The sequence below is a fragment of the Salvelinus alpinus genome, chromosome 2 (assembly GCF_045679555.1).
Source record: "Salvelinus alpinus chromosome 2, SLU_Salpinus.1, whole genome shotgun sequence".
Taxonomy (NCBI): Eukaryota; Metazoa; Chordata; class Actinopteri; order Salmoniformes; family Salmonidae; genus Salvelinus; species Salvelinus alpinus.
Window position 1 is genome coordinate 70,375,767 of NC_092087.1, and position 24,342 is coordinate 70,400,108.

The window sequence follows — 24,342 nt, forward strand, 5'->3', positions numbered from 1 at the left end:
AGTCAGGATTGTGCTTTAGCCACAAGAAAATACCCATCAGTATTAAGAGTGGAAGTTTCCCGTACACCACGTCTAACATCAAACCTCTCACATATTAGTGGGCTGTATGTAGCTGATACTGTTGAGTGGTTTGAGAGAAGTTTCTATGTACTTCGGGTGGGGCTCCACTTTTGGTTTGTTCTGCGTGGTCCTGACTGTCAAAACAATAGGACATGTACACTGAGTGTACAAAACATTAGGAACACCTTACTAATATTGCGTTGCACCCAAATGCTTAAATTTGTCAGGCATGGACTCTACAAGGTGTCGAAAGCATTCCACAGGGATGCTGGCCTACATTGACTCCAATGCTTCCCAGTTATGTCAAGTTGGATGGATGTCCTTTGGGTGGTGGACCATTCTTGATACACACGGGAAACTACTGAGCGTGAAAAACTCAGCTGCTCTGCAGTTCTTGACACGCTCAAACCGGTGCGCCTGGCACCCTCTTGCCCATTCACCCTCAATGGCACGCAGACACAATCCATGTCTCAATTGTCTCAAGGCTTCTTTAACCGGTCTCCTCCCCTTCATCTACACTGATTGAAGTGGATTTAACAAGTGACATCAGTGAGGGATCATAGCGTTCACCTGGTCAGTCTGTCATGGAAAGAGGTGTTCCTAAAGTTTTGTACACTGTAAATCTCAGGGGCTATCGATACCAATTCAATGAATTTGCATTGATGAATCATTGGTCAGCTTGTTAAAGAGGAGAGTTACTCATTCAATGTAAATACCGAGTTTGAGAAAACCACGATATTTAAATGTAAATCAGTAGCAGCTCAAGATTAAATCCTATTCACATTTATTCACACTCATTGTTATTCACACACCCCTCCACAGAATACAAACTTTGACAGCCTCAGAGAAAAACAAAGGAGCTGGAAATGTACAACAAAAAACAGAAGCATATGTATTCCGAAACACTACAATCCTCTGATTGTGACGCATCAGTCTCAGTCTTTGAAAGGGCATTCAAGTGGACGTTCTCCGGATGAGCTCATTCTTTGAACTTCCACTCCTGCCGACACATGGGGCACTGCTGCTGGACCTGCTGGGAGTTGAGCCATTTGAGGATGCAGTGCATGTGGAAGCAGTGGGAGCACTGGCCCCAGACCAATGGGCAGTCATCTCCAGGAACCTTACCTGGAAAGTAGACATTGTTGCTGAAAGGTCTCCCCTCAATAGAGGATAAGTGTCCACGCTGTCACAATGTTGAACACGTCGTGATGTCAAAGGACAATTTATGCATAACCGTTGAGATATGAAGGCATCGATAGACATACAGTGCATTCGGAAAGTATTCAGACCCCTTGACTTTTTCCACAGTTACATTACAGCCGTATTCTAAAATCTATACACAATACCCCGTAATGACAAGGCAAAAACAGGTTATACATTTTTGCTAATTTATAAAAAAAAATTTAAACAGAAATATCACATTGACATAAGTATTCAGACCCTTTACTCAGTACTTTGTTGAAGCACCTTTGGCGGCGATTACAGCCCCGAGTCTTCTTGGGTTTGATGCTACAAGCTTGGCACACCTGTATTTGGGGAGTTTCTCCATTCTTCTCTGCAGATCCTCTCAAGCGATGTCAGGTTGGATGGGGAGCATTGCTGCACAGCTATTTTCGGGTCTCTCCAGAGATGTTCGATAGGGTTCAAGTCCGGGTTCTGGCTGGGCCACTCAAGGACATTTAGAGATTTGTCCCACTCCTGTGTTGTCCTGTTGGAAGGTGAACCTTCGCCCCAGTCTGATGTCCTGAGCGCTCTGGAGCAGGTTTTCATCAAGGATCGCTCTGTACTTTGCTACGTTCATATTTGCCTCGATCCTGACTAGTCTCCCAGTCCCTGCCGCTGAAAAACATCCCCACCGCATGATGCTGCCACCACCATGCTTCACAGTATGGATGGTGCCAGGTTTCCTCCAGACGTGACGCTTGGCATTCAGGCTAAAGAGTTCAATCTTTGTTTCATTTGACCAGAGAATCTGGTTTCCCGCGGTCTGAGAGTCCTTTAGGTGCTTTTTGGCAAACTCATGTGCCTTTAACTGAGGAGTGGCTCCCGTTTGGCCCCTACCATAAAGGCCTGATTGGTGGAATGCTGCAGAAATGGTTGTCCTTCTGGAAGGTTCTCCTGTCTCCACAGAAGAACTCTAGAGCTCTGTCAGAGTGACTATCGGGTTCTTGGTCACCTCCCTGACCAAGGCCCTTCTCCCCCGATTGCTGAGTTTGGCCAGGTGGCCAGCTCTAGGAAGAGTCTTCGTGGTTCCAAACTTTTTCCATTCAAGAATGGAGTCCACTGTGTTCTTGGGGACGTTCAATGCTGCAGACATTTTTTGGTACCCTTCCCCAGATCTGTCTTGACACAATCCTGTCTCGGAGCTATACGGACAATTCCTTCGACCTCATGGCTTGGTTTTTGCTGTGACATGCACTGTCAACTGTGGGACCTTAAATAGACAGGTGTGTGCCTTTCCAAATCATGTCCAATCAATTGAATTTACCACAGGTGGACACCTGAGCTCAATGTCAAGTCTCATAGCAAAGGGTCTGAATACTTATGTAAGTAAGGCATTCGTTTTTTTATTCCTGTTTTCACTTTGTCATTATGGGGTATTGTGTGTAGATTGTGGAGGATTTTTTTTTACATGTTTTTATCCATTTTATAATAAGGCTGTAATTTACCAAAATATGGAATAAAGTCAAGGGGTCTGGAAACTTCCCGAATGCAATGTACATGCACTAAGAAGCATATTGAGTTTGTGCATACATTCATTTCAGGGAGTTAGTCAAATGGTGATGAGACATGTCGAATAACTCAGTAGTTAGTTAGTAAGCAGCTTTTTATATAAACTCACAATCTGGGCAGCAGCCATTAAAAGACATTCTGCAGATCCCACAGTTCTCATCATTGGCCATCCACAGCCAGGATGCCACGCCGTTCCACTGCTTGATTTTAACCTTCATCTCCCGTGTACCTGATGGGCACACGTTGTATGAATGTTCAAGGTGGCTAACCTAGCTAACTACTAACGTTAGCTTAGTAGCTAGCTAGCTATACACAGTAGTTAATTTAATGTTTGCTCGTCTAGAAAGCTGGTGCACCACATGATGTTACTTCGCTGTTGACATTTGTAATAACTAGCTAGTAAGTAACATGGCAAATGTATTGCAATTCTAAAATCCTACCTTCGATTTTAAAACGAAAACACAAAACATTTCCTGAGAGTTCCGACACATTTAACGTCACATCCTCGAATCGGGGAAATTATCGCCACCCACGCCTGTGGAGGATAAAAATGGGTATTTCAAAAGAGGTACAATACTGCCATCCAGAGAGATGTTTATTTGTTTTATTTAACTAATCAAGTCAGTTAAGAACAAATTCTTTATTACAATGATGGCCTAACCCGTACGACGCTGGGCCAATTTTGCGCCGCCCTATGGGACTCCCAATCACGGCCGGTTGTGATACAGCCTGGAATCGAACCAGGGTATGTAGTGACGCCTCTAGCACTGAGATGCACCGCTGCGCCACTCCGGAGCCTGTCTCGTATTTTCCTTTGGTTTATTTGCACCGGTACCTTTGTGATTGCAATGCTGGATAGAGGCACTAGACAGCAGCAGAGAGGACATTGGTGGTGAAAGAAGCGCAAAATCGAACGGAAATGGTAGTAAGAATACACCTACGTCACTTACTACAATTATTTTAAGCCCACTCACGTCACTCAAACTTTAGCTATTCGCCATTGATCAGCACCGAGGAAAGCGGCTAGATTTTGCTATCAAAAGCGTCATTCTTAAAGTAAATTTTCCATTTATTTGTTGATCTCTAATACGACAAGTGCCACCATGGCTGATAAGATGGATATGTCTTTGGATGACATTATTCAACAAAGTAAGAAAGGCGAAGGTGGCCGCGGAAATCGTGGAGGCCGCAGCCGAGGATCATCGGGTCGAGGTGGGAGTGGAGGCCGACCCGGTGGAGCTGGCTCTGGAGGCCGGACCGGCGGATCCGGGCCCATGAGGAGTCGACAGAACTTCAGTGGAGACCGAAGTGACAGCAGACCCACGCCATACAGCAGGGTAGGAACACGGAGGATCACAGAAAAAGGAGGCATGGCAGAGGCGACGACGACGAATGTTAAATAATTTAGCTGATCTTGTTAAATGTGCTGCGACACGTACCAGGTAGTTCACAAAGTTGCTGATGGATGTGGAATTATCAACGGGAAGTGCGCTATAGGGCACAACTCAAAGAAGAAACCACTGTTCGGAAACGTTTATTCCTTTAATGACGTACAAAGTCGTGTTTGTGGGCCCATGGTCTACATTGCATTTCCCCGCTTCAGGTCAAACAGTTACTAGCCAGCACTATTGAATGTTTCTGGTCATGTCCTACGTTTCTGGGAGTGAAAGTTAACTAGCTAGCTAACATGTTCACCCTCGTGGGCCACTTCAAAACGGAACTGATCCGCATTCATGAACTAGCTAGTTAACAGTTGTTTGTGTAGTGTGAATGCGAGCTGCCCCAGATATTCACTTTTGGTCTGTTTAACGTGTCCCTCGTGGGTTTTTTAGTAGTCCACAAATTCTTAATCTCGTTTGTCGACTGGCGCATTGTTGGCCCTAAATTAAGTTCAAGATTTGTCTAATTATCAAGAATTGGACTGTTTTATGCAACGAAGCTAACAAAATGGCGACACTCAAAATGGATGTTCAGTCAACTGAGTTTTTTTTTTTCTTTGTTTCATATTTTGACCCAGACTGCAAAGCACAACACCCCAAAGAACTTTATTGAACTTTCCATGGTCGGTTAAGGGAGCATGTCAAAATGACTTTAACACGTTTTGAATCAAGGATTTTTCTTTGGATGGACTTTTTCTACACTTGGAGTTGAAGCAGAATCTGGATGCTGTCCTTGCCATCGCGCTCAAGTCAGTTTTTTTGCCTGTACTGCCATTCTAATTACCTACACATTCTTCAAACCACCTGTAGGGCAGGAACCATTTTGAGTTTGAAGTCCTGCCATCTGTCCTACTAGCTTAGTTTTGGTTCTTTCCTATATTAATATAATTGTTTTTATTAAATCATGTGTGCTGTTACACTGACCATGAATCCACCATAGACCAATGTGTCTAATGGTAGTAATGAAGCAAGATTCCCCTGCCTGCCTAAGGAACTGACTCAAATGTGCTCAGTCTGATCAGCAGGAGCAGGGGAACCAGAAGTCAGCAGCTGCATTTTTCTCATTGTACCTTTACAGCCCAGAGAGCTGCCGGACAAATGGCAACACGACATGTTCGAAGGTGGCTTCAGCAGTAATGCTGCTGGTGGTGGTGGTGGGGGAGCAGGAGGTGGCGGTGTGGAGACTGGTGGCAAGCTCCTTGTCTCAAACCTTGACTTCGGTGTCTCTGACGCTGATATCCAGGTAATTTCTACAGTCAAATCGCTACAAAGATGTTGGCCTTTTCGCCAAACCGTTTTGACGTTAAACATGAATTGTACCGGTCATGTTTCTTAATGTGTTATGTTTTTTCCAGGAGTTGTTTGCGGAATTCGGTACGTTAAAGAAAGCGGCTGTGCACTATGACCGGTCTGGCCGCAGCCAGGGAACCGCTGACGTCCACTTTGAGAGGAGGGCTGATGCACTCAAAGCCATGAAACAGTACAACAATGTACCACTCGATGGTGAGTTTTAATTTGAATTAGTTGATTGCTATTATTTTGAAGCTTGTTTGTCATGAAATGTAGTAATTGATGAACTCTTCTGAACAAAGATGCCTAATCTTGTTTTCCTTTTGCTCACAGGCCGCGCCATGAGCATTCAGCACGTCACGTCACAAATTCGAGACGATAACCAGAGACGACCATCACAGAGGTATGTGATTCTATAAGCTTTCTTTATTTTGTCATGTATGATATGTGATATATATATATATATTTAAATCTAGTTAATACCAGTTGTAGCTCATTGATTGTCTTTGAATCTGTTTACAGTTCAAACGGAGGCAGTGGTGGATTCAACAGAGACAGAATTGGACGCCCCAATTTCTCAGACAGGCGGGGAGGTGGAGACAGGCGGGCCGGCAGAGGCTCCAGGGGCAGGGGTAGAGGCGGACGTGGTGGTGGAGGCAAACCGCAGCAGTTGTCTGCTGAAGAGCTGGATGCCCAGTTGGATGCTTACAATGCTAAGGTACATCTTATTTTTTTTTAAATTTAACTAGGCAAGTCAGTTAAGAACAAATTCTTATTTACATTGACAACGGTATGAAAGTATAGAAATATAAATTATTCGATGCAAGTGGCTTGATCTTTGTAGCTGGAATACGGTCCTAATTTTCACTTGCTTTTTATTGCAGATGGAGACCAGTTAGAATTCCCAGAAGCACTCATTTGAATCCCTCATCATCCTGTCGGATCTGAAGCTTGTTATTGTGGACCTGAAATGGACCAGATCTTTTACACTTACTGTTCTTTGGCATCATTTTAATGTGTGGCTGGATCTTGCTTTATTCCCTTTTTAATATTATGAACACTTTTTGTACCGTTTTGGGACTATTGTAGGTTTGAGGGGGAGTATTATTATTTTTTTGGTCCTTTGCCTCCCCTTCTCCTTGTGCATAGTTGTAATAAACCTACAAAACAAACTGTTCGAGTGCATCTGCCTCTTGTTGAAGGTCTGTACAACACTATGGGCTGGTTTCCCACACATTAAGTTTAGTCATGGGCTAAAACTATTTTGGTGTAGATACTCCAAAGAGATTATGTTAGTCCTGGACTAGGCTTTATCTGTGCCCAGGAAACCGGTCCTAAAAGCCTGAGGCACTATGGTCAATATGATGTCTGCATTGGCCGTGCATCATTTGTGGTGATACAGCCTCTTCAGAATTCGGGGCATTCATACTACTTGTGCTTTGTGGAGTGAGTTGGTTTTTACAGGACCTTCCGCCCTCAACTGTCAAACAATCATGTCAATTAGGAGTTGTATGGAGCCCTCTGCATTGTTACAAAATTTGAGGTGGACTGATGTGGTGCGGAGCTTCATTTGGCTGCAGCGTGCCTCTGGAGGCTCCAATTATGTCACACCATCCACATGGTGCCTCCGACCACATTTTCACCTTAGGCATTAATTGGCTTTTAGACCTCGGTGTATTATGTAAAATGTGTGGAAAGTATTGAATTTCCAATGGTAGTTCACTGTACTGCTATATCAAATGCTTGTAAAAAGCTAAAGCATTTTATAACATGCTCAACACTTGTGAGATTGTCAAACACAATGTGTAATGTTAATACCATTTCATACTATTGTGGTTACTAAAATGTAAGGTATTACAGTAATCTTCAAACTAACATCACTGACCTGTTCCATTAGTATTTGAAATGGTCAAAGAACTAGATGGACCAGTTGATTAGTATTCTGTTAGCAATGAAGGATGGGGATAATAAGTTGACCTAAAAATATATATATATAATTTTAACTATTCAAATGAAGTGTTAAATACACTAGCACTACTTGTTCAAGACTTCAAACTAGCCCCACCTAAAATCTATTCAGGGCGCGCGGCACCAGCAATTGCGCGCCGCGGCATAGTTCCCGGAAACGAGTTGTATGGGGCGGCGCCGTTCCTTGTTCGCCATACTTGCACAGAGAAGAGCGACAGAAGCACTTATTCTACAAGCGCCTGGGGAAAAAACAGCAGGAAAACGGTAAAGACATGCTTTCACAACCTATACAATAGTTAACAATCAAGCATATGACGGTTCATTATGTTTTAGACTTAATTTGTATCTGGTGTCATTTCCTCCCAACTTTGCGAGCAATTTGCTGAGTTGTGCTAGCATGCCAACCACGGTAACGTTAGCCTGCCAACGTATCTACATACTTCACACCCTGGCTGCAGCAGTGCCCATTTGTAGCCAACGAAACATGAAATAAACCTTGGTCTACTGTTAAGTTCCACTGCAGCAGAGTAAAATATTATGTAAAAGCACGGTACATGTGTAGCATAGTTTAGTTTAATTGGGTGGCAGGTAGCTAGGGAGTCCAACACCCATGTTGCTAATTAGCCAGCTAGCAATCCTCGTGCAGCTTGGTGACTTGCGGCAGTGTCTAGCTAGCCGGTCAGAGACTAGTTAGCCAGTTGACACATTAGCTAGCTATTTGGCTGTCTGACGTTTGGTTACTTTGTCGCCTGAAACAGTGCTAAATTCGACGATTAGGCAACCTTTGTTCTTAAATAGTTTAACACATGTTTAGCTAATTATTTAGCTATTCGTTGGGATTCTCACAAGTCGGCACCTGTCCCTGTCAGTAACTACAGTAACCGGACAGTCTTTCTTTGCAGCAAGCTAACGCTAAAGCTCAAGCTATCTAGCCACCTACAGACAACAAAAGAATGGAAATGAGATTTCTTTGTTAGCTGTTTCCCTTCCAGGAAGTAATTCAGGTGCATAACGCGATGTTGATAAGATAACAATTGTATTTACGTACTATATTGATCTGTAGTGCACACTGCATACCCAGTTTCATTGCAACACAAATTATAATTTTACAGCTGGTGGCTGTGTAGAGTATTGTCAGTGATTGCACAGGGGAAGGAGACTGTACTGCACCTGTGCAGAGCACAATACATTTTGTTCACAAGTTTGAATAAATTATTAGTCATTATTTAAATTATAATCAATTTCAAATTCTAGTTGGTGAATGTGATGAAGGAAATTCATTAACGTAGTTAGATTTGTGTCTTCTGTCGACCTGAATTTTAAGTACCACATCCTGTCTGCTTGGAAAGATTTGACATCTTCCTCTCAGACTGGGCGGGGTGTAGTGGACCCTTCAGACTAGAAGCCATGGTAACATTGATTGAGCCCTGTACGATGGAACATCACGGCTCATTAAATGGAGCATCCATAAAGTTAGCATTTACTTGGAAATTGCTTTAAATTCTCATTATTTGTCAATTAATAATCAATCCTTGACAAACAATCTCTCGTACACTACTGTTCAACAGTTTGGGGTCACTTAGAAATGTCTTTGTTTTCTACATAATTCTTTTTTTTGTCCATTAAAATAGCATTAAAAAACGACAGATTTTTAATGGATTATCTACATAGGCATACAGAGTCCCATTATCAGCAACCATCACTCCTATGTTCCAATGGCACGTTGTGCTAGCTAATCCAAGGTTATCATTTTAAAAGGTTAATTGATCATTAGAAAACCCTTTGCAATTATGTTAGCACAGCTGAAAACTGTTGTCCTGATTTAAAGAAGCAATAAAACTGTCCTTTAGACTAGTTGAGTATCTGGAGCATCAGCGTTTGTGGGTTCGATTACAGGCTCAAAATGGCCAGAAACAAAGATCTTTCTTCTGAAACTCGTCAGTCTATTCTTGTTCTGAGAAATGGAGGCTATTGCCAAGAAGATGCTGTGTACTACTCCCTTCACAGAACAGCGCAAACTGTCTCTAACCAGAATAGAAAAGGGAGTGGGAGGCCCCGGTGCGCAACCGAGCAAGAGGACTAGTACATTAGTGTCTAGTTTGAGAAACAGACCCCTCACAAGTCCTCAACTTGCAGCTTCATCAAATAGTGTCCGCAAAACACCAGTCTCAACGTCAACAGTGAAGAGGCGACTCCGGGATGCTGGCCTTCTAGGCAGAGTTCCTCTGTCCAGTGTCTGTGTTCTTTTGCCCATCTTAATCTTTTCTTTTTATTGGCGGTAAGTATCTGGTGTGACCATAATTTGCTTCATGCAGTTCGACACATCTCCTTCGCGTAGAGTTGATCAGACTGTTGATTGTTGCCTGTGGAATGTTGTCCCACTCCTCTTCAATGGCTGTGTGAAGTTGCTGGATATTGGCTGGACACGCTGTCGTAAATGTCGATCCAGAGCATCCCAAACATGCTCAATGGGTGACATGTCTGGTAAATATGCAGGCCATGGAAGAACTGGGATATATTTCAGCTTCCAGAAATTGTGTACAGATCATTCCTACATGGGGCTATGCATTATCATGCTGAAACATGAGGTGATGGCAGCAGATGAATGGCACGACAATGGGCCTCAGGATCTCGTCACGGTATCTCTGTGCATTCAAATTGCCATCGATAAAATGCAATTGTGTTCGTTGTCCGTGGCTTATGCCTGCCCACCATGGGGCACTCTGTTCACAACATTGACATCAGCAAACTGCTCGCCCACACAACGCCACCTGTCCGGTACAGTTGAAACCGGGATTCATCCTTGAAGAGCACACTTCGATGGCCACTGGCACGCTAGAGAAGGTGAGCGTTTTCCCACTGAAGCCGGTCACGACGCTGTACTGCAGTCCGGTCAAGACCTTGGTGAGGACGACGAGCACGCAGATGAGCTTCCCTGAGATGGTTTCTGACAGTTAATGCAGAAATTCTTTGCTTGTGCAAACCCACCGTTTTATTAGCTGTCCGGGTGGCTCGTCTCGGACCATTCCGCAGGCGAAGAAGCCGGATGTGGAAGTCCTGGGCTGGCGTGGTTACACGTGGTCTGCGTTTGTGAGGCCGGTTGGACGTACTGCCAAACAACGTTGGGGGCGGCTTATGATAATTTAATGTCTATTTCTCTTATCTGGCAACAGCTCTGTTGAACGTTCCTGTAGTCAGCATGCCAATTGCACACTCCCTCAACTTGAGACATCTGTGTTGTGACAACACTGCACATTTTAGGTGCCTTTTATTGCCCCCAGCACAATGAGAGATGTTTTGTGAACAGTTGTTTCCCAGGCAAACTAGCCTTTTGTGAAATAGGCTACAGTTTTCATGTTACAAACTCTGACAGTAATCTAACATCAAATAGATCGTTATTATAGATGCGTGGAAAGGCTTTTTTTATACAAAAGTAGAATGCATTCGTCCAATTAGTTGGAGTGTTTGCTGTCAAGGTTCCACGCTGTCTTCAAGATAAGATGACACGCCTTTCATATTAGGCCTGAATCATACTTGCAGACTCGGGCGGTTTGTCTTGCTGTCGTACCGGCCCATTAGCCACTTTGGCTCTTGTATATGGGCGGTGGTAAAGTACTGGCATTAGGTCAATGGTGGAACTACGACGCTGTCACACGGAGGGTGGGCTTCTGTGAAACTCTTGAGGCCAGCTCACATAAACACATTAGAAACAACTCTAAATTCAGCACAAGGTTTCCGTTAGGAAAATGTGTGCCTGACGTTTGACCGGCAGCATTTTTATTTACTGGACCCATATGCATCGGGTGCGTAACCTAATTAGGGCGTCCACCCACGGTGCTCAGTAAGACACAAATCCCGTTTAGGTTATGGTAATTCATTTCAACAGAAAATGCAAGTCGAGAATGCAACGATGTTACCTAATTCCGATGCCCGCATATACTTTTCCTCAGCCAATAAGATGAGTAACGAACAGCAAAATCACTAGCCTATGTTAATTTACTATCCCCCATAGTGTAAAAGTTGACCTATTCTATTGTTCAGCTTGTTGAGAAAGAAACAGCCTATTCCAATAAGACTCTGGGACAGTTGTGCGACGATAGATCCCAAATTCATACAACCAGTAGCCCTAGGCTACATAAAACAAACGTTAAAAAGCCATGAGTCTGTTGCAACCGATAAGAACATTTATCCTTAAAAATTTGATCAACTATTATTTCTTAAGATTTTTCAGCGCACAAGGCAGTAGGCTACGCGTGAATGTTCGTTCCATAGTGCAATTAGCGGGTAAACAGCATTGTCAAAAGCAAGCAGTTAAATGTGACAGAGATGAAAATATCCGTTAGAAATGTGAAAGAGGGGAGATCTAATATGCAACAACTAGCATGGGTTGCTAATATAACAATGAGTTGATATACAATAATTGCCTTTACGGATATGGTCTGATTTTGACTAGGCTACTTTGAAGCATGGTAAGATATTTAGTAAAACGTTCAGGACTCCAAAAAGGAAGTATATGTTTTCAAAATGCATACTGCCTCCAGCTGATTGCAAAGTGGTGTGTGAAGCCCTGATGAAGCCTGCCTTCTATTGCTTATGCATTTGCTGTTTGAGATGCTGTATCGGCAGCTCTCTCGCTGTCTTGCAGATTTTCCACTTAAAGGCTCTGTAGCTGTATGCTGTGCGAGTGTGATAAATGAGATGCATAACAAATATACACACACGGAAATGTAATTCAGCTAAATTATGTAAATGAACCTATAGACCGATAAGCATGACCAGTCAAATGTATTTAAAATGACTGGTATTTCCATCAATGAATAGGCTAAAAAGCATTATTTCGCAATGGGATTCTATTTCCTCCTTCAGGATAATTGGCCAGTGCCAATTGTATTCATTGGCTTTTCGAGAGAGAAAAAATGTATCTCCCAAAAGCCGGGAAACCCCGACACAGCAGTACTTATTTATTTCCGATTTATTTTTCTTTTGTTTTATGATGTACTTTTTGTCCTTATGTCTTTGTTCCTCTGTAGATTGGCTTTAGTGAGTGATTTGTTATCTAATACTTGTACTATGCACTGTACACCATACAAAACTCCAAAACGAACTGCATCATTCTTTCTCCCTGCTTCATTTTCTTCCAAATCAAAGTCCCACACCATGCTGCTAGTCAGATTTTTAAGTCTTACACTCTTTGATTAACAAGGATACAGATGTGCATTTAACTCTTATGACTAAATGCCAACATTGAAATACTTTCCCTCCCCAAGCCCCAGCAAAGAATGATAGATCACCAACATCAAGTGGAAAATAACTTTATTAGTCTAAAAACACATGGACGTTGATGGAACTGAAGCTCCATTCCGAGCGCTGGCGCTGCAGTAGTAGTGGCAGACACAGACAGAGGATTCATGATTAGGCTATTGTGGGAGAGAACGCCTTATTGGGAATGTTGGACGCTTCTTGGCATAAACACAGCTCTTCCTGCTTTTGTGAGCCCCTCCAGTTGTCGTGACTCGAGTATATTGAGGAGAGGCCTCTCATTCCAATTATAACCCCTAGATGGGGATGATGCATCTGGAGTGTATTTTATTGGCCATCTTGTTTGTTGTGAATGCTATTAGGCTTGCTGTCAAACGGTTTTAGTTAGCATCAAATTAAGTCGGCATGAGTTCAAAGGACAGAGATGGGCAGGTTGAATTTTGAGAAGCAATTTCAAGAACAGTTTCATTCAGATTTTACGTGAGGAAAGCCCCACAAATTAAGCCTGGAGGTTGGCCCAGATCCAAACATAAGTTTTGTCATTACAATGACCTTAGGAGTTGGCCATTACAGATCTGGGGCAAACAGGCAACAACAACATCTAAGGACCATGTTCATTGATCGCATTGATCTAAAGAATGTAACCTACATGTGGTCTATTTTAGGGGCATGTGAATTCTGTATGTCAACATCGTTTTGACCACATCTGTCAGTGTAGTTGAACTTACTTGATACAGTGACGTCTTCCTTTCATTCTTTAACACATGACAGGCAGTGTAAGTCGATTGGTGTGAGCTTGTCAGGCTAAGAGGCCCCTGGAGACCAATGGTTGTGAGAGACTGACTGTGTTTGATTGGTCTTTATTTATCCCTCAATGCTAAGGAACACAGCCCCTGCTCCTCTGACCTCAATCTTGTGTGTTTTAGGGGCCCATGTACACATGACCTCATTCGATGGTGATGGTCTCCCACCAGTGCTGACGCTGTTTCAGTGTGCCCAGATTTTTCACATTTGACCCAGGATTAAGTCATTGGTAGTAAAAGAGGACTTCTCACTCAATGACCAACACTTTTTTTTAGTTCTGCACCTTTTTTGGTTCTTCTGATCAGGGAACCTTTCTGCATTTTAGTTCCTTATTTGTTGCCTTATGTGATGTCATAGCAGCATTTCATAGTAATTGATGAGATGCTGTCATCCTTTTATTTGATTAGAATATTCTACATCCTCTGAGAAGAAGCCACATGGGAGGAGTAGCGATTAGTGGAACTATTTATTTGCCAATAATCTTGGTCGTAACATTCCTCCTCTCTCTCCCTCTCTTCTTCCTCTTCCCCGCTCTCTCTCTCTCTCTCGCCACAGACATGGCTGAGGACGATTTGACTCCGGAGCAGCTAGCAGCCATCGCTGCGGAAAACGATGTGGGCGAGACGGTCAACTACAAGCCCCCGGCCCAGAAGACCCTGCAGGAGATCCAGGAGCTGGACCAGGATGACGAGAGCCTCCGGAAGTACAAGGAGGTTCTGCTAGGAGCCGGCGCTGCTGCTGTCGCTGGTGAGTGTGTGTGTGTGTGTCATTTCTCTCTCAATACGTGTGTGTGTGTTTGTATGCGTGTCTGCCTGGCGCCTGCTTAGTATCAATAAGACATTGCTTAGCTCTGGGAAAAGGCTATAGGTAATGCCCAGGGACTGTTTATCTCAGAATAAACTAATGTTTCTTTAATGTTGGGGCCCTTCCAAATAATGGATAGCTGTCCTGATTTCAGCTCTCATCTGGGGCAGACCGTTGGACAGCTGGTTATTACTGATAGTATACATGCAGTCCTCGTTCCTAAATGTTGCTTCTAAGAAAGAATGATCTGACACCAGGACTGGTTTTCATAGCTGATTTTGAAAAGGCTTTTGATAAAGTACGACTGGAGTTTATATATAAATGCCTAGAATATTTCAATTTTGGGGAATCTCTTATAAAATGGGTTAAAATTATGTATAGTAACCCTAGGTGTAAAATAGTAAATAATGGCTACATCTCAGAAAGTTTTAAACTATCTAGAGGAGTTAAACAAGGTTGTCCACTATCGGCATATCTATTTATTATTGCCATTGACATGTTAGCTGTTAAAATTAGATCAAACATTAATATTAAGGGATTAGAAATCCGTGGCTTAAAAACTAAGGTGTCATTGTACGCTGATGATTCATGTTTTCTTTTAAAACCACAACTAGAGTCTCTCCACGGCCTCTTAGAGGATCTAGATACCTTTGCTATCCTCTCTGGATTAAAACCAAATTATGATAAATGTACCATATTACGTATTGGATCACTAAAATATACACATTTTATATTGCCATGTAGTTTACCAATTAAATTGTCTGACGGAGATGTGGACATACGTATAAAAATCCCAAAAGAAAGAAATGATCTCACTCCAATAAATTTTTATAGAAAGTTAGCAAAAATAGATAAGATCTTGCTACCATGGAAAGGAAAATACCTGTCTATTTGTGGAAAAATCACCCTGATTAACTCTTTAGTCATATCACAGTTTACCTATTTGCTTATGGTTTTGCCTACACCTAGTGACCTGCTTTTTAAATTATATGAACAAAAAATATTCAATTTTATTTGGAACGGCAAGCCAGATAAAATTAAAAGGGCCTATTTATATAACGAATATGAATTCGGAGGGCAGAATTTATTAAATATTAAAGCATTAGACCTCTCACTAAAGGCATCAGTCATACAAAAGTTATACTTAAATCCAAACTGGTTCTCTGGTAAATTGGTACGAATGTCTCATCCTATGTTCAAGAAGGGCCTTTTTCCCTTTATTCAGATTACACCTGCTCACTTTCGGTTGTTTGAAAAGGAAATAATCTCCAAAATATCCTTATTTTTTAAACAAGCCTTAGAAAGTTGGTTGCAATTTCAGTTTAATCCACCTGAAAGGACGGAACAAATAGTACAACAAATATTGTGGTTAAATTCAAATATAGTAATTGATAAAAAAAACTATTTATCTAAGACATTTTTTAAAAATGTATAATTTTTGTGAATGATGTCATAAATAGGACTGGTAGAGTTATGTCACACATGCAGCTAACACAGACATATGGAAATGTCTGCTCTACCCAAAATTACAACCAATTAATTGCAGCATTACCACAAAAATGGAAGAGGCAAGTAGAAGGGGGAAAAAGTAAGGAACTTGTATGTCGGCCCTATATTAAAGAACATAAATGGTTAAAGAAAAGTGTGATAAATAAAAACATATACCAATTTAATTTAAGGACCAAAAAACTGACAGCGGTGCCATATAAATTGCAAAATAGTTGGGAAGAGATTTTCGATGTACCCATTCCATGGCACATGGTTTATGAATTGATACGCAAAACAACGCCGGATTCAAAACTTCGAATTTTTCAATTTAAATTACTGTACAAAATTCTTGCAACTAATAGAATGTTATATATATGGGGGATACAATCTTCCCAGCTCTGCAGATTCTGCTGTGAGGAGGCAGAGTCATTAGATCATTTATTTTGGTATTGTCCATATGTAGCTCGTTTTTGGTCACAGGTCCAGGAATGGCTGAAGAATTGCAACATTTGCCTAGAACTAACGCTACAGATAGCAATACTGGGGGATTTGAAAAGCCATAGTCAATCAATCAATAATATAATAATTATTTTAGGGGATTTTTTTTTTTTTAATTTACAATCTGTAGAAGCTATGAGAATAGGAAGGTTCAAATCTTTTGTGAAGCATCACAGCACAGTTGAAAAATATATGGCAAATAAAAATCCGAAATGGATGATGTTGGAAGATAGATGGGAAGGGTTGAGTGGAACTGAAGGGTGGGACTAATAACAAGATAAACAATGTAGGGCATACGGGATATGTGAAATGTGTATAGGTGCGGAGCTTTTGTGAAATAGCACAGTTACAAGTGGAAATAAAACTGGATGGACAACAGAAATAGAGGAAGGACTAAGAACAAACAAGAGAGAACTATTATAAAGTAGACTGTGTCTGTAAAATGGGTATAAGATGTAAATTGAAGGTAAAAGCAGAAATGTTTATCAGTTTACTCCAATTGGGGGATCGGTGGTAGGGTTGCGGGGAATAATAATAAAGGTATATTCTTTAAAAAAGTATATATGTCTATATAGGTATGTGTATGTATATATGTATGCTTGCGTGTATGGATATATATATTTACCCCAAAAAATATGGGGGATTGGAAATGATGCAGACAATTACATTGGAAGCAATATTCTTTCCGCAATATTAAGCTGATCCACCCCTAAAAAATAAAAAAATAAAAAAGAATGATCTGACTAAGAAGTCTTGGTCTGTACAATCGATTAAAAGTTGTAATGTTTAAATGGAAGCCTAGGTAAGGGCCAGAAGTTCACATATATCCCTACTTGGATGTATTTAGTTCAGTTGTCATTCAGACACAAATGCAGAATTATATAAAAATACATTTAAGTGATGTCTTTGTGCTAAATGTCAGATTATAAAATATGTTTGTGATGTATTTTCACACCGAATGACCTATAAAGTTTAAAGGTCTGAAACCAACCATTTACAAACATTACATATCAGCAAACCAATGGTTAAGTAAGTAGGGTGTAACTGTGTCAAGGTTGCTGTGGGTCAGTTACGTGATCCATATGGATGTTCTTTGTCTGGTCTTGTTACAGATCCCAGTGTTCCCAACGTCCAGGTGACACGGTTGACACTGATGTGTGAGACTGCCCCGAACCCACTGACCCTGGACCTGCAAGGTGAGCTATAATACTGTAGTACTTTGTTTACTGTAATCCCCAGAAATGGACATCTTATCGTACGCGCGTCTCAAAACATGGGGGAAATGGTTCCGAGTGTGTAACTAACTGACGTTGACAAACTGATCTGTTAGCCTGTGTTCTAAGAAAAGACCTGCTACTGTCACCTGATTCTCTTGAGGTGAGCAAGAGACCTTGTGCTGCTGAACAGAATGACCTGAGTCATCCTGAATGACGCAGGCCAGTGCCAGTAAAAGATGCGTGCATCATACTCGTTCGTGTATGTACTTGTAGTGATGACTGGTCAGTCATAAACTAACACAGAGAAAGGGTTCCTGGGGAACAGTATAACACAGCCACTCGTGTCAGCGGTAACATGCACTAAACTGTGAATGAATAGGAATAAATTGGGTGTCTTTTGAACATTTCAAAGCCTTCCCTCATGGTCTTTCCATGTACAGCACGTATTGCAAATTCTCGGGTAAAAACTGGTTCGACGCATTCATCGTGGGGGGAATAAAGAGGAGAATACTGTATTGCTTCTGTTTCCCCAGTCCAGTGTGTTACACTGCTAGATGTTGAGGGAGAGTGCTGCAGCACAGCTAGAAGGCAGCATTAATACCCCTGATTAAGTGTGCTAATGAGGCAGTGCCACCGCTGGGCTGAGATAATGACCCCCGCTGAGGTGTCAGAGCTGCCTAGGACTCTACATGACTGTTAAAGACATCCTGCTTTCACACTCCACACTGGGGCCTTGTGGATGGCAGTCCCCTGCTGCATGCCCTAGTTAGTGTGTGTGTGTGTTGGAGAAACCTTACTGTTTTTTCCCCTCGTTGTCTTTCTAACAGGAGATCTGGAGGCCTTTAAGAAGCAGTCCTTTATCCTGAAGGAGGGAGTGGAGTACAGAATAAAGATCAGCTTCAAAGTGAGAGCACAGCCAAAATAAAGGAAGCACCAACATAAAGTGTCTTAATAGGGCGTTGGGCCACCACGAGGCAGAACAGCTTCAATGCACCTTGGCATAGATTCTACAAATGTCTGGAACTCTGTTGGAGGGATGCGACACCAATCTTCCACGAGAAATTCCATCATTTTATGTTTTGTTGATGGTGAAGGAAAACGCTGTCTCAGGCGCCGCGCCTGAATCTCCCATAAGTGTTCAATTGGTTTGAGATCTGGTGACTGAGACAGCCATGGCATATAGTTTACATTGTTTTCATGCTCATGTAACCATTCAGTGACCACACGTGGCCTGTGGATGGGGTGCATTGTCATCCTATAGCCAAAATAATCGCCCGCCCAGCATTTTTATGCAAGACTCGAAGCATGATGGGATGTTAATTTCTTATTGAAACCAGGCGCCACACCTGTGTGGAAGCACCTGCTTTCAATATACTTTATATCCCTCATTTACTGAAGTGCTTCCATTATTTTGTCAGTTACCTGTACAATATGTAAGATATTGCACAAAACAATTAAATTGAACTACATTGATTCTCTTTTTGTTATATTTGATTGAATTGACCTGAAATATAACGAAAGAGAATCAATGTAGTTAAATTTACGTGAATGAAAGCTCTTTGTATGAAGACCCCATCAGTTAAATGCAGAAGACACATTTCAGTTGAATGCATTATTGTTCAACTGGCCAGGTATCGTCCTTTCACTTTCCCCATAACAAGGTGGTGGCTATACTTTTCTCCCCCACTAGAAATCAAACACTCAGATTGTGCTGTTAATGAACTTGGCTTACCTGTAGGTATTGTTTTTTTCTCCAGATTTCATGGTTCCATAGGTCTTTAAATGGCCTGTTTCTGTCAGATGAGCTTGCGATAAGCGAGATTGATTTTCCATGCCACTAACAATGTCTCGTTCTCTGTAGGTGAACAAGGAGATTGTTTCGGGACTCAAGTATGTCCAGCAGACCCACAGGAAAGGAGTGAGAAGTGAGTGCTTGCTGCTTCCTATCCCTCTTGTTTGTTCCCTCCTGACCTCCGTCTCAACCGCACAGGCCTTCCTCCCATACTAACTGTGGAAAATTATTGCCTAGACTCAAGCGAATGTTGACATCAACATTGAAGTTTCCCACCACCATCAGTTTCTGCAGATTTCTCTGTTATGGGAATGTACTAGGTGATACATTGTCATGGTTTCCAAATGTTGGTCTTAACAGAATTGAAGAGATAAGTGAGGGAATCAGTTTAAATGAATTAGTTCAATGAAGAGCTGTAAACACTTAAGTCCTGTGGAGACTACCATTGTTTAATGACGTTGACAGACAGCCCCGGCCCACACACTGCCTTCCCTTTTTAATCTGCCAAGAGAAACAGGCAGAAGGGCCAGGGACTGAAATTGAGATATTGTTTGAAACCGGATGCACAAGTCAAGGCTGAAAAACAGACTCAACACTGTCAATAGGGATATTATTGAGAAATAGTTTTGAGGCTTTCATCTCACATTTTTCCTGGGCAGAAAAAGGCAGAGGGGCAGGGTGTGAAATATGTTTGTTTGAAACTGGATGCAAGTTGAGGCACAAAACAGCCTTGTATCAATTGCTTTATTAGTGAGTCGTGTTTGTGAGGCTTATTGAGAAATCGATAGATTAAAAATAAATTAGAGCAGGCCTCCTGAGTGGCACAGCGGTCTATGGCACTGCTAAGCAGTGCTTGAGGCGTCACTACAGACCCGGGTTCAATCCAGGGCTATGTCATAGACGGTGGTGCGAAATTGGCCCAGTGTTGTTAGGGAAGGGTTTGGCCGACTGGGATTCCCTTATCCCATTGCGCTCTAGTGACTCTTCCCTTATCCCATTGCGCTCTAGTGACTCCTTGTGGTGGGCCCGGCACCTGCAAGCTGACTTTAGTCCCCAGCTGGACAGTGTGTCCTCCGACACATTGGTGCGGCTGGCTTCCAGGTTAAGCGAGCTGTGTCAAGAAGCAGTGCGGATTGGCAGGGTTGTGTTTCGGAGGATGCGTGGCTCTCGACCTTCACCTCTCCCGAGTCCGTAGGGGAGTTGCAGCGATGGGGCAAAACTGTAACTACCAATTGGATATCACGAAATTGGGGAGAAAAGGGGGTAAAAGTACAAAAAAATGCAATAAACTGGAGCAAAACAGTCATTAGTCATGTTTTTCATTAGAGCTAGTATAGTAGTTACTAGTTACTCCTTGTTTCATTCACTTTTCTGTTTAGTGCCTAATGAACACCACCCTGTATTTTTTGTCCTCCCTGGTGAGTCAAACAGCCCTTCTTTTCTCTCTGTCTCTGTAGTTGACAAGTCAGACTACATGGTGGGGAGCTATGGGCCGAGGCCGAACGAGTACGACTTCCTGACCCCGCTGGAGGAGGCTCCTAAAGGCATGCTGGCCCGCGGCACCTACAACATCAAGTCCAAGTTCACCGACGACGATAAGCACGACCACCTTTCCTGGGAGTGGAACCTCAACATCAAGAAAGACTGGAAAGACTAAGAAAGAGGCCTTCAAAACCAAACCCCACAACCATGTCCCCATTTCTCCATGAGTTTATGTTCTTCTACTTCATTCCATCCTCATGTCTTCAATCTTCATTCCGACCCTTCCTCTTCATTCCGACCCTTCCATCCCTCTCTCGTCTCCCACGTTTCTCCCCATTTATCCGTCTGCATTAGTAGCAGCAGCAGAAGCAACGGCCCCCTCTGTCCGTCCATCCCCCCTCTGCTTTCATTGGTTGCACAAAGTCCACCATAATTGATTCACTGTCCTCAACCTGCCATCCATGCAACCTTAAAGGCCCAGTGCAGTCAATAATGAGATTTTGCCGTGTTTTGTATATACATATATATCCACACTATGAGTTTGGAATAATATTGTTAAAATTATGATAATGCCCTTTCAGTGTTGGCGCTGTTTGAAAAGACTGCCTTGGTGGGATGGAGTTTTGGCCCCCTGGTGACTTCACCAGTCAGTAAATTTGTTAAAAGACCAATAAAAATAGTTCCAAACCTCTCTGCCAATAACAGCTAGTTTTCCCTTCCCCACTGAGGCCACTCCCAGACAGTCCTAGCCAAATTCTTGCTTGAGAAATTGCTCTCTGCTAAGAAGCTATTTTTGTTTATTTTTGACCATTGTTTTCAATTAAAATCACAGTAAGGTACTTAATTGTTACCCAGAAATGAATAGATATATAAAAACGGCTGCATTGGACCTTTTTAAGTCTCTCATAGCTGTACTGTGCAGGATCTATCCTCCAACCCCACCCCTCATGGTTTGTCCTGCTTGAAGAGATTAAACCCCCCTTTGCTCCCTAAATGGTCTTCCTGTCAGTAAGAAGTACATGTGGAAAAGCAAGTGTACAATCAACTTATAATTTTGCCTTTTTTTTTATATATATATAATTGTATGAATACTAGTATACTGTGGCTTTGTTCATGTCACTGTTGATATTAATCAGCTTTTATGGTCATTCCTTCCCCGCCATCTTGTTCTGCCCCCTTTTAGCATTCCTTTGCTTGCCTCCTTGCTATTTTTTTTTTTTTTACCAAGACCTGCCTTGTTAAAGATATTCTCCTGAACTTTTGTATTCTTTTTTGCCAGTAGTTCTGATAGTAGCACCCACGAGCCAAAAGTAGTCCCCAAAAATTGCACGTGTCACAAATGTGCAGATATGTGCACCACGTCATTGCTCTCTCTCTCTCGCTCTACTGTGTGTGCGTCTTGCTAGCCGTCACTGGTGAGGGGCTGAAGGTCATTGGCTGAAACTTGAATTATTAAGGGGCTTGCCCAAGTGTGGGTAAATATAGGGAAAACAGTTCTGGAGCATGTCTTTTAAGCATACAGTGAATTAATAATGAGCTGCTTTACTTCAGCTCCTCCCACCCCCCTTAAATGTATTAACCCTTTCCTCTTACATGGGGATTGGGGCCAAGGTAACCTAATGTAGCAGGTGTATAAAAATAATAAACACCTCAAACTAGATCCCCTACATAAGGGGTATTCAACTCTTACCCTACGAGGTCCGCAGCCTGCTGGTTGTCTGTGGAGGAGGCGTTAAGGTGGCGTGTCGCCTTGTTAACGTCCAAAAGGAGAAGTCCATTTCCCCTGAAAAACTGGAAGTTCCTGTTTTGGGGACTCGGCAGAGGCTAGGGCCAAGGAAGTGAAAGGTATTATAACATTGGATAAAAAAGGGCGTAAGCCCCAGTGTTGCCTTATACTGAAATATCAAAATAATCAGTTTACTATTGCGCAGTTATCATGGTGGTGCACTAACAGATGGTGCATGACTTGGGCTGTATGTTGTGTATTTCATGTGGTGCTTGCCATCGGGTAGACTCACTCAAGGGCATATTGTACTATCAACTGTTCACCATCTTAATCTCTTTGCTAGTTGTGATTCTCCCTGTAAAGTTTACACACATGCTGCTCCTGGCTTGTTTTGTCTAAACTCAACCTCCGCTAGTAAACACAAGTTAACATGGTAGTTAGAATGAGAATAGAATACACCACCTAGAATTTACCGATGTGTTGTTTTCCTTGCCCACCCCAGCAGGCCACGTCATCATTATTGATAACACACTTGTGTTCCTTAGCCATGAGGCCTTATCGTCGACTTTGGTCGCGTGAAAAAGAAAGACCACGGTTTTGTATATTTTTTTTGCCTTAATGTACATCAATCCCAAGTCCGATTTCCCTCCTCCCCCTCACTCACATTTTGTTACGACCCTTAGAGCCTGCTGTCGGAGGTCAAAGGTGATGACAAGTACCAGAGAAAGCACAGGAGTAGAGAATGACTCACCGTCTGCTGCTGGAGACATTGACGGTGTTTCAGCTCTCATTAGGAACAGGAGCTGGTAGGGTTAAGATGTACACCTCCACAGTCAGGCCCCAGCCTTTCCCCAATGACATATTGACGAAAAGAGACGTTGATGGAAAAATTGTAGCGTTTGCACAGAGTAGGATGTGCTAGCAGAAAATGCGTGATACTGTTTGAGTATGTTAAGAGGGAGGGATTTTGGATCAGAAAGTGGAATTGACATGTACTGTACCCTAAGCATATGGATGTAAAAGTGTTTCAGATATTGTGAATGATCTTATGCTTTCCCATACATTCCTTCACACATTGTACAGTTTCAATGAAGATGCTGGCATGCTGGTGGGGTTGTATAAATATTTGATCAGTTGTGATTGCTCTTCTTGGACAATAAAGATGTTGCTGAACTTGGCCTGTTGTGTACAGAGTGTCTCTGGTTTTCAAAGTAGCTAAGTTGATTTGTAGGTAAAATAAGTGAAACCATTATTTCCAGTATTGATCTATTCAGCAATCACATTTGACAACTTCTCAAAAGATTTTTACTAGTCACATGATCTTTTTAGGCTAGTGGCCAATCTTCAAAAATAGGCTTAAGGTTTTGAGAGAACCCTACCTGAGGTATAACTAAGCACAACCATGTCTAAGGTCTCCCATATATGGATGGTTGTATACAAAAATCTTAATGCAAAATTGGTTAAATTGAAAGATATGGTGACAGACACCCTTAACTCAAACAGTGCAGAATAATGCCTGGCTGGAGGGGGAGTGGGCCACCTAAGCTCATGTAACCCAAAATTGCAAGCTCTGATATTGCTCAAATTTGGTATACAAGTAATCAATTGTCTGCTCTTCATAGACAAATCAAGAGCAGTAGGATATCTTAAAGCATGTAGGAAATAGACCTGTAAGCACACAGATACAATATGGCGACATGTCATTCATGAATATTTATGATGAATAAACTTCACTTTTTTGGTAGCTGTTCAATCGACAGCTTTTCATGTCAAATTTACTGT

At 42.2% G+C, this 24,342-nt stretch overlaps 3 protein-coding genes across 3 annotated transcripts; 2 read left to right on the forward strand and 1 right to left on the reverse strand.

Moving 5' to 3' along the window:
- Positions 1-827: 827 nt before the first annotated feature.
- On the reverse strand, positions 828-3,345 carry LOC139567579 (anaphase-promoting complex subunit 11). Its single transcript, XM_071388940.1, has 3 exons — positions 3,234-3,345; positions 2,903-3,022; positions 828-1,185 (listed from the first exon to the last, which is right to left on the reverse strand). The coding sequence occupies exons 2-3, from the start codon at positions 3,009-3,011 to the stop codon at positions 1,040-1,042; spliced, it is 255 nt and encodes an 84-aa protein (XP_071245041.1). The 5' UTR covers positions 3,012-3,022; positions 3,234-3,345; the 3' UTR covers positions 828-1,039.
- Positions 3,346-3,674: 329 nt separating this feature from the next.
- LOC139567577 (THO complex subunit 4-like) lies at positions 3,675-6,695 on the forward strand. Its single transcript, XM_071388938.1, has 6 exons — positions 3,675-4,130; positions 5,311-5,475; positions 5,588-5,735; positions 5,856-5,925; positions 6,045-6,240; positions 6,407-6,695. Exons 1-6 carry the CDS (start codon positions 3,897-3,899, stop codon positions 6,419-6,421), a joined length of 828 nt encoding a protein of 275 aa, XP_071245039.1. The 5' UTR covers positions 3,675-3,896; the 3' UTR covers positions 6,422-6,695.
- Positions 6,696-7,620: 925 nt separating this feature from the next.
- LOC139567574 (rho GDP-dissociation inhibitor 1-like) lies at positions 7,621-23,738 on the forward strand. The gene is made up of 6 exons (XM_071388936.1): positions 7,621-7,754; positions 14,109-14,300; positions 17,456-17,539; positions 18,388-18,464; positions 19,422-19,485; positions 20,810-23,738. The coding sequence occupies exons 2-6, from the start codon at positions 14,111-14,113 to the stop codon at positions 21,007-21,009; spliced, it is 615 nt and encodes a 204-aa protein (XP_071245037.1). The 5' UTR covers positions 7,621-7,754; positions 14,109-14,110; the 3' UTR covers positions 21,010-23,738.
- Positions 23,739-24,342: the final 604 nt, after the last annotated feature.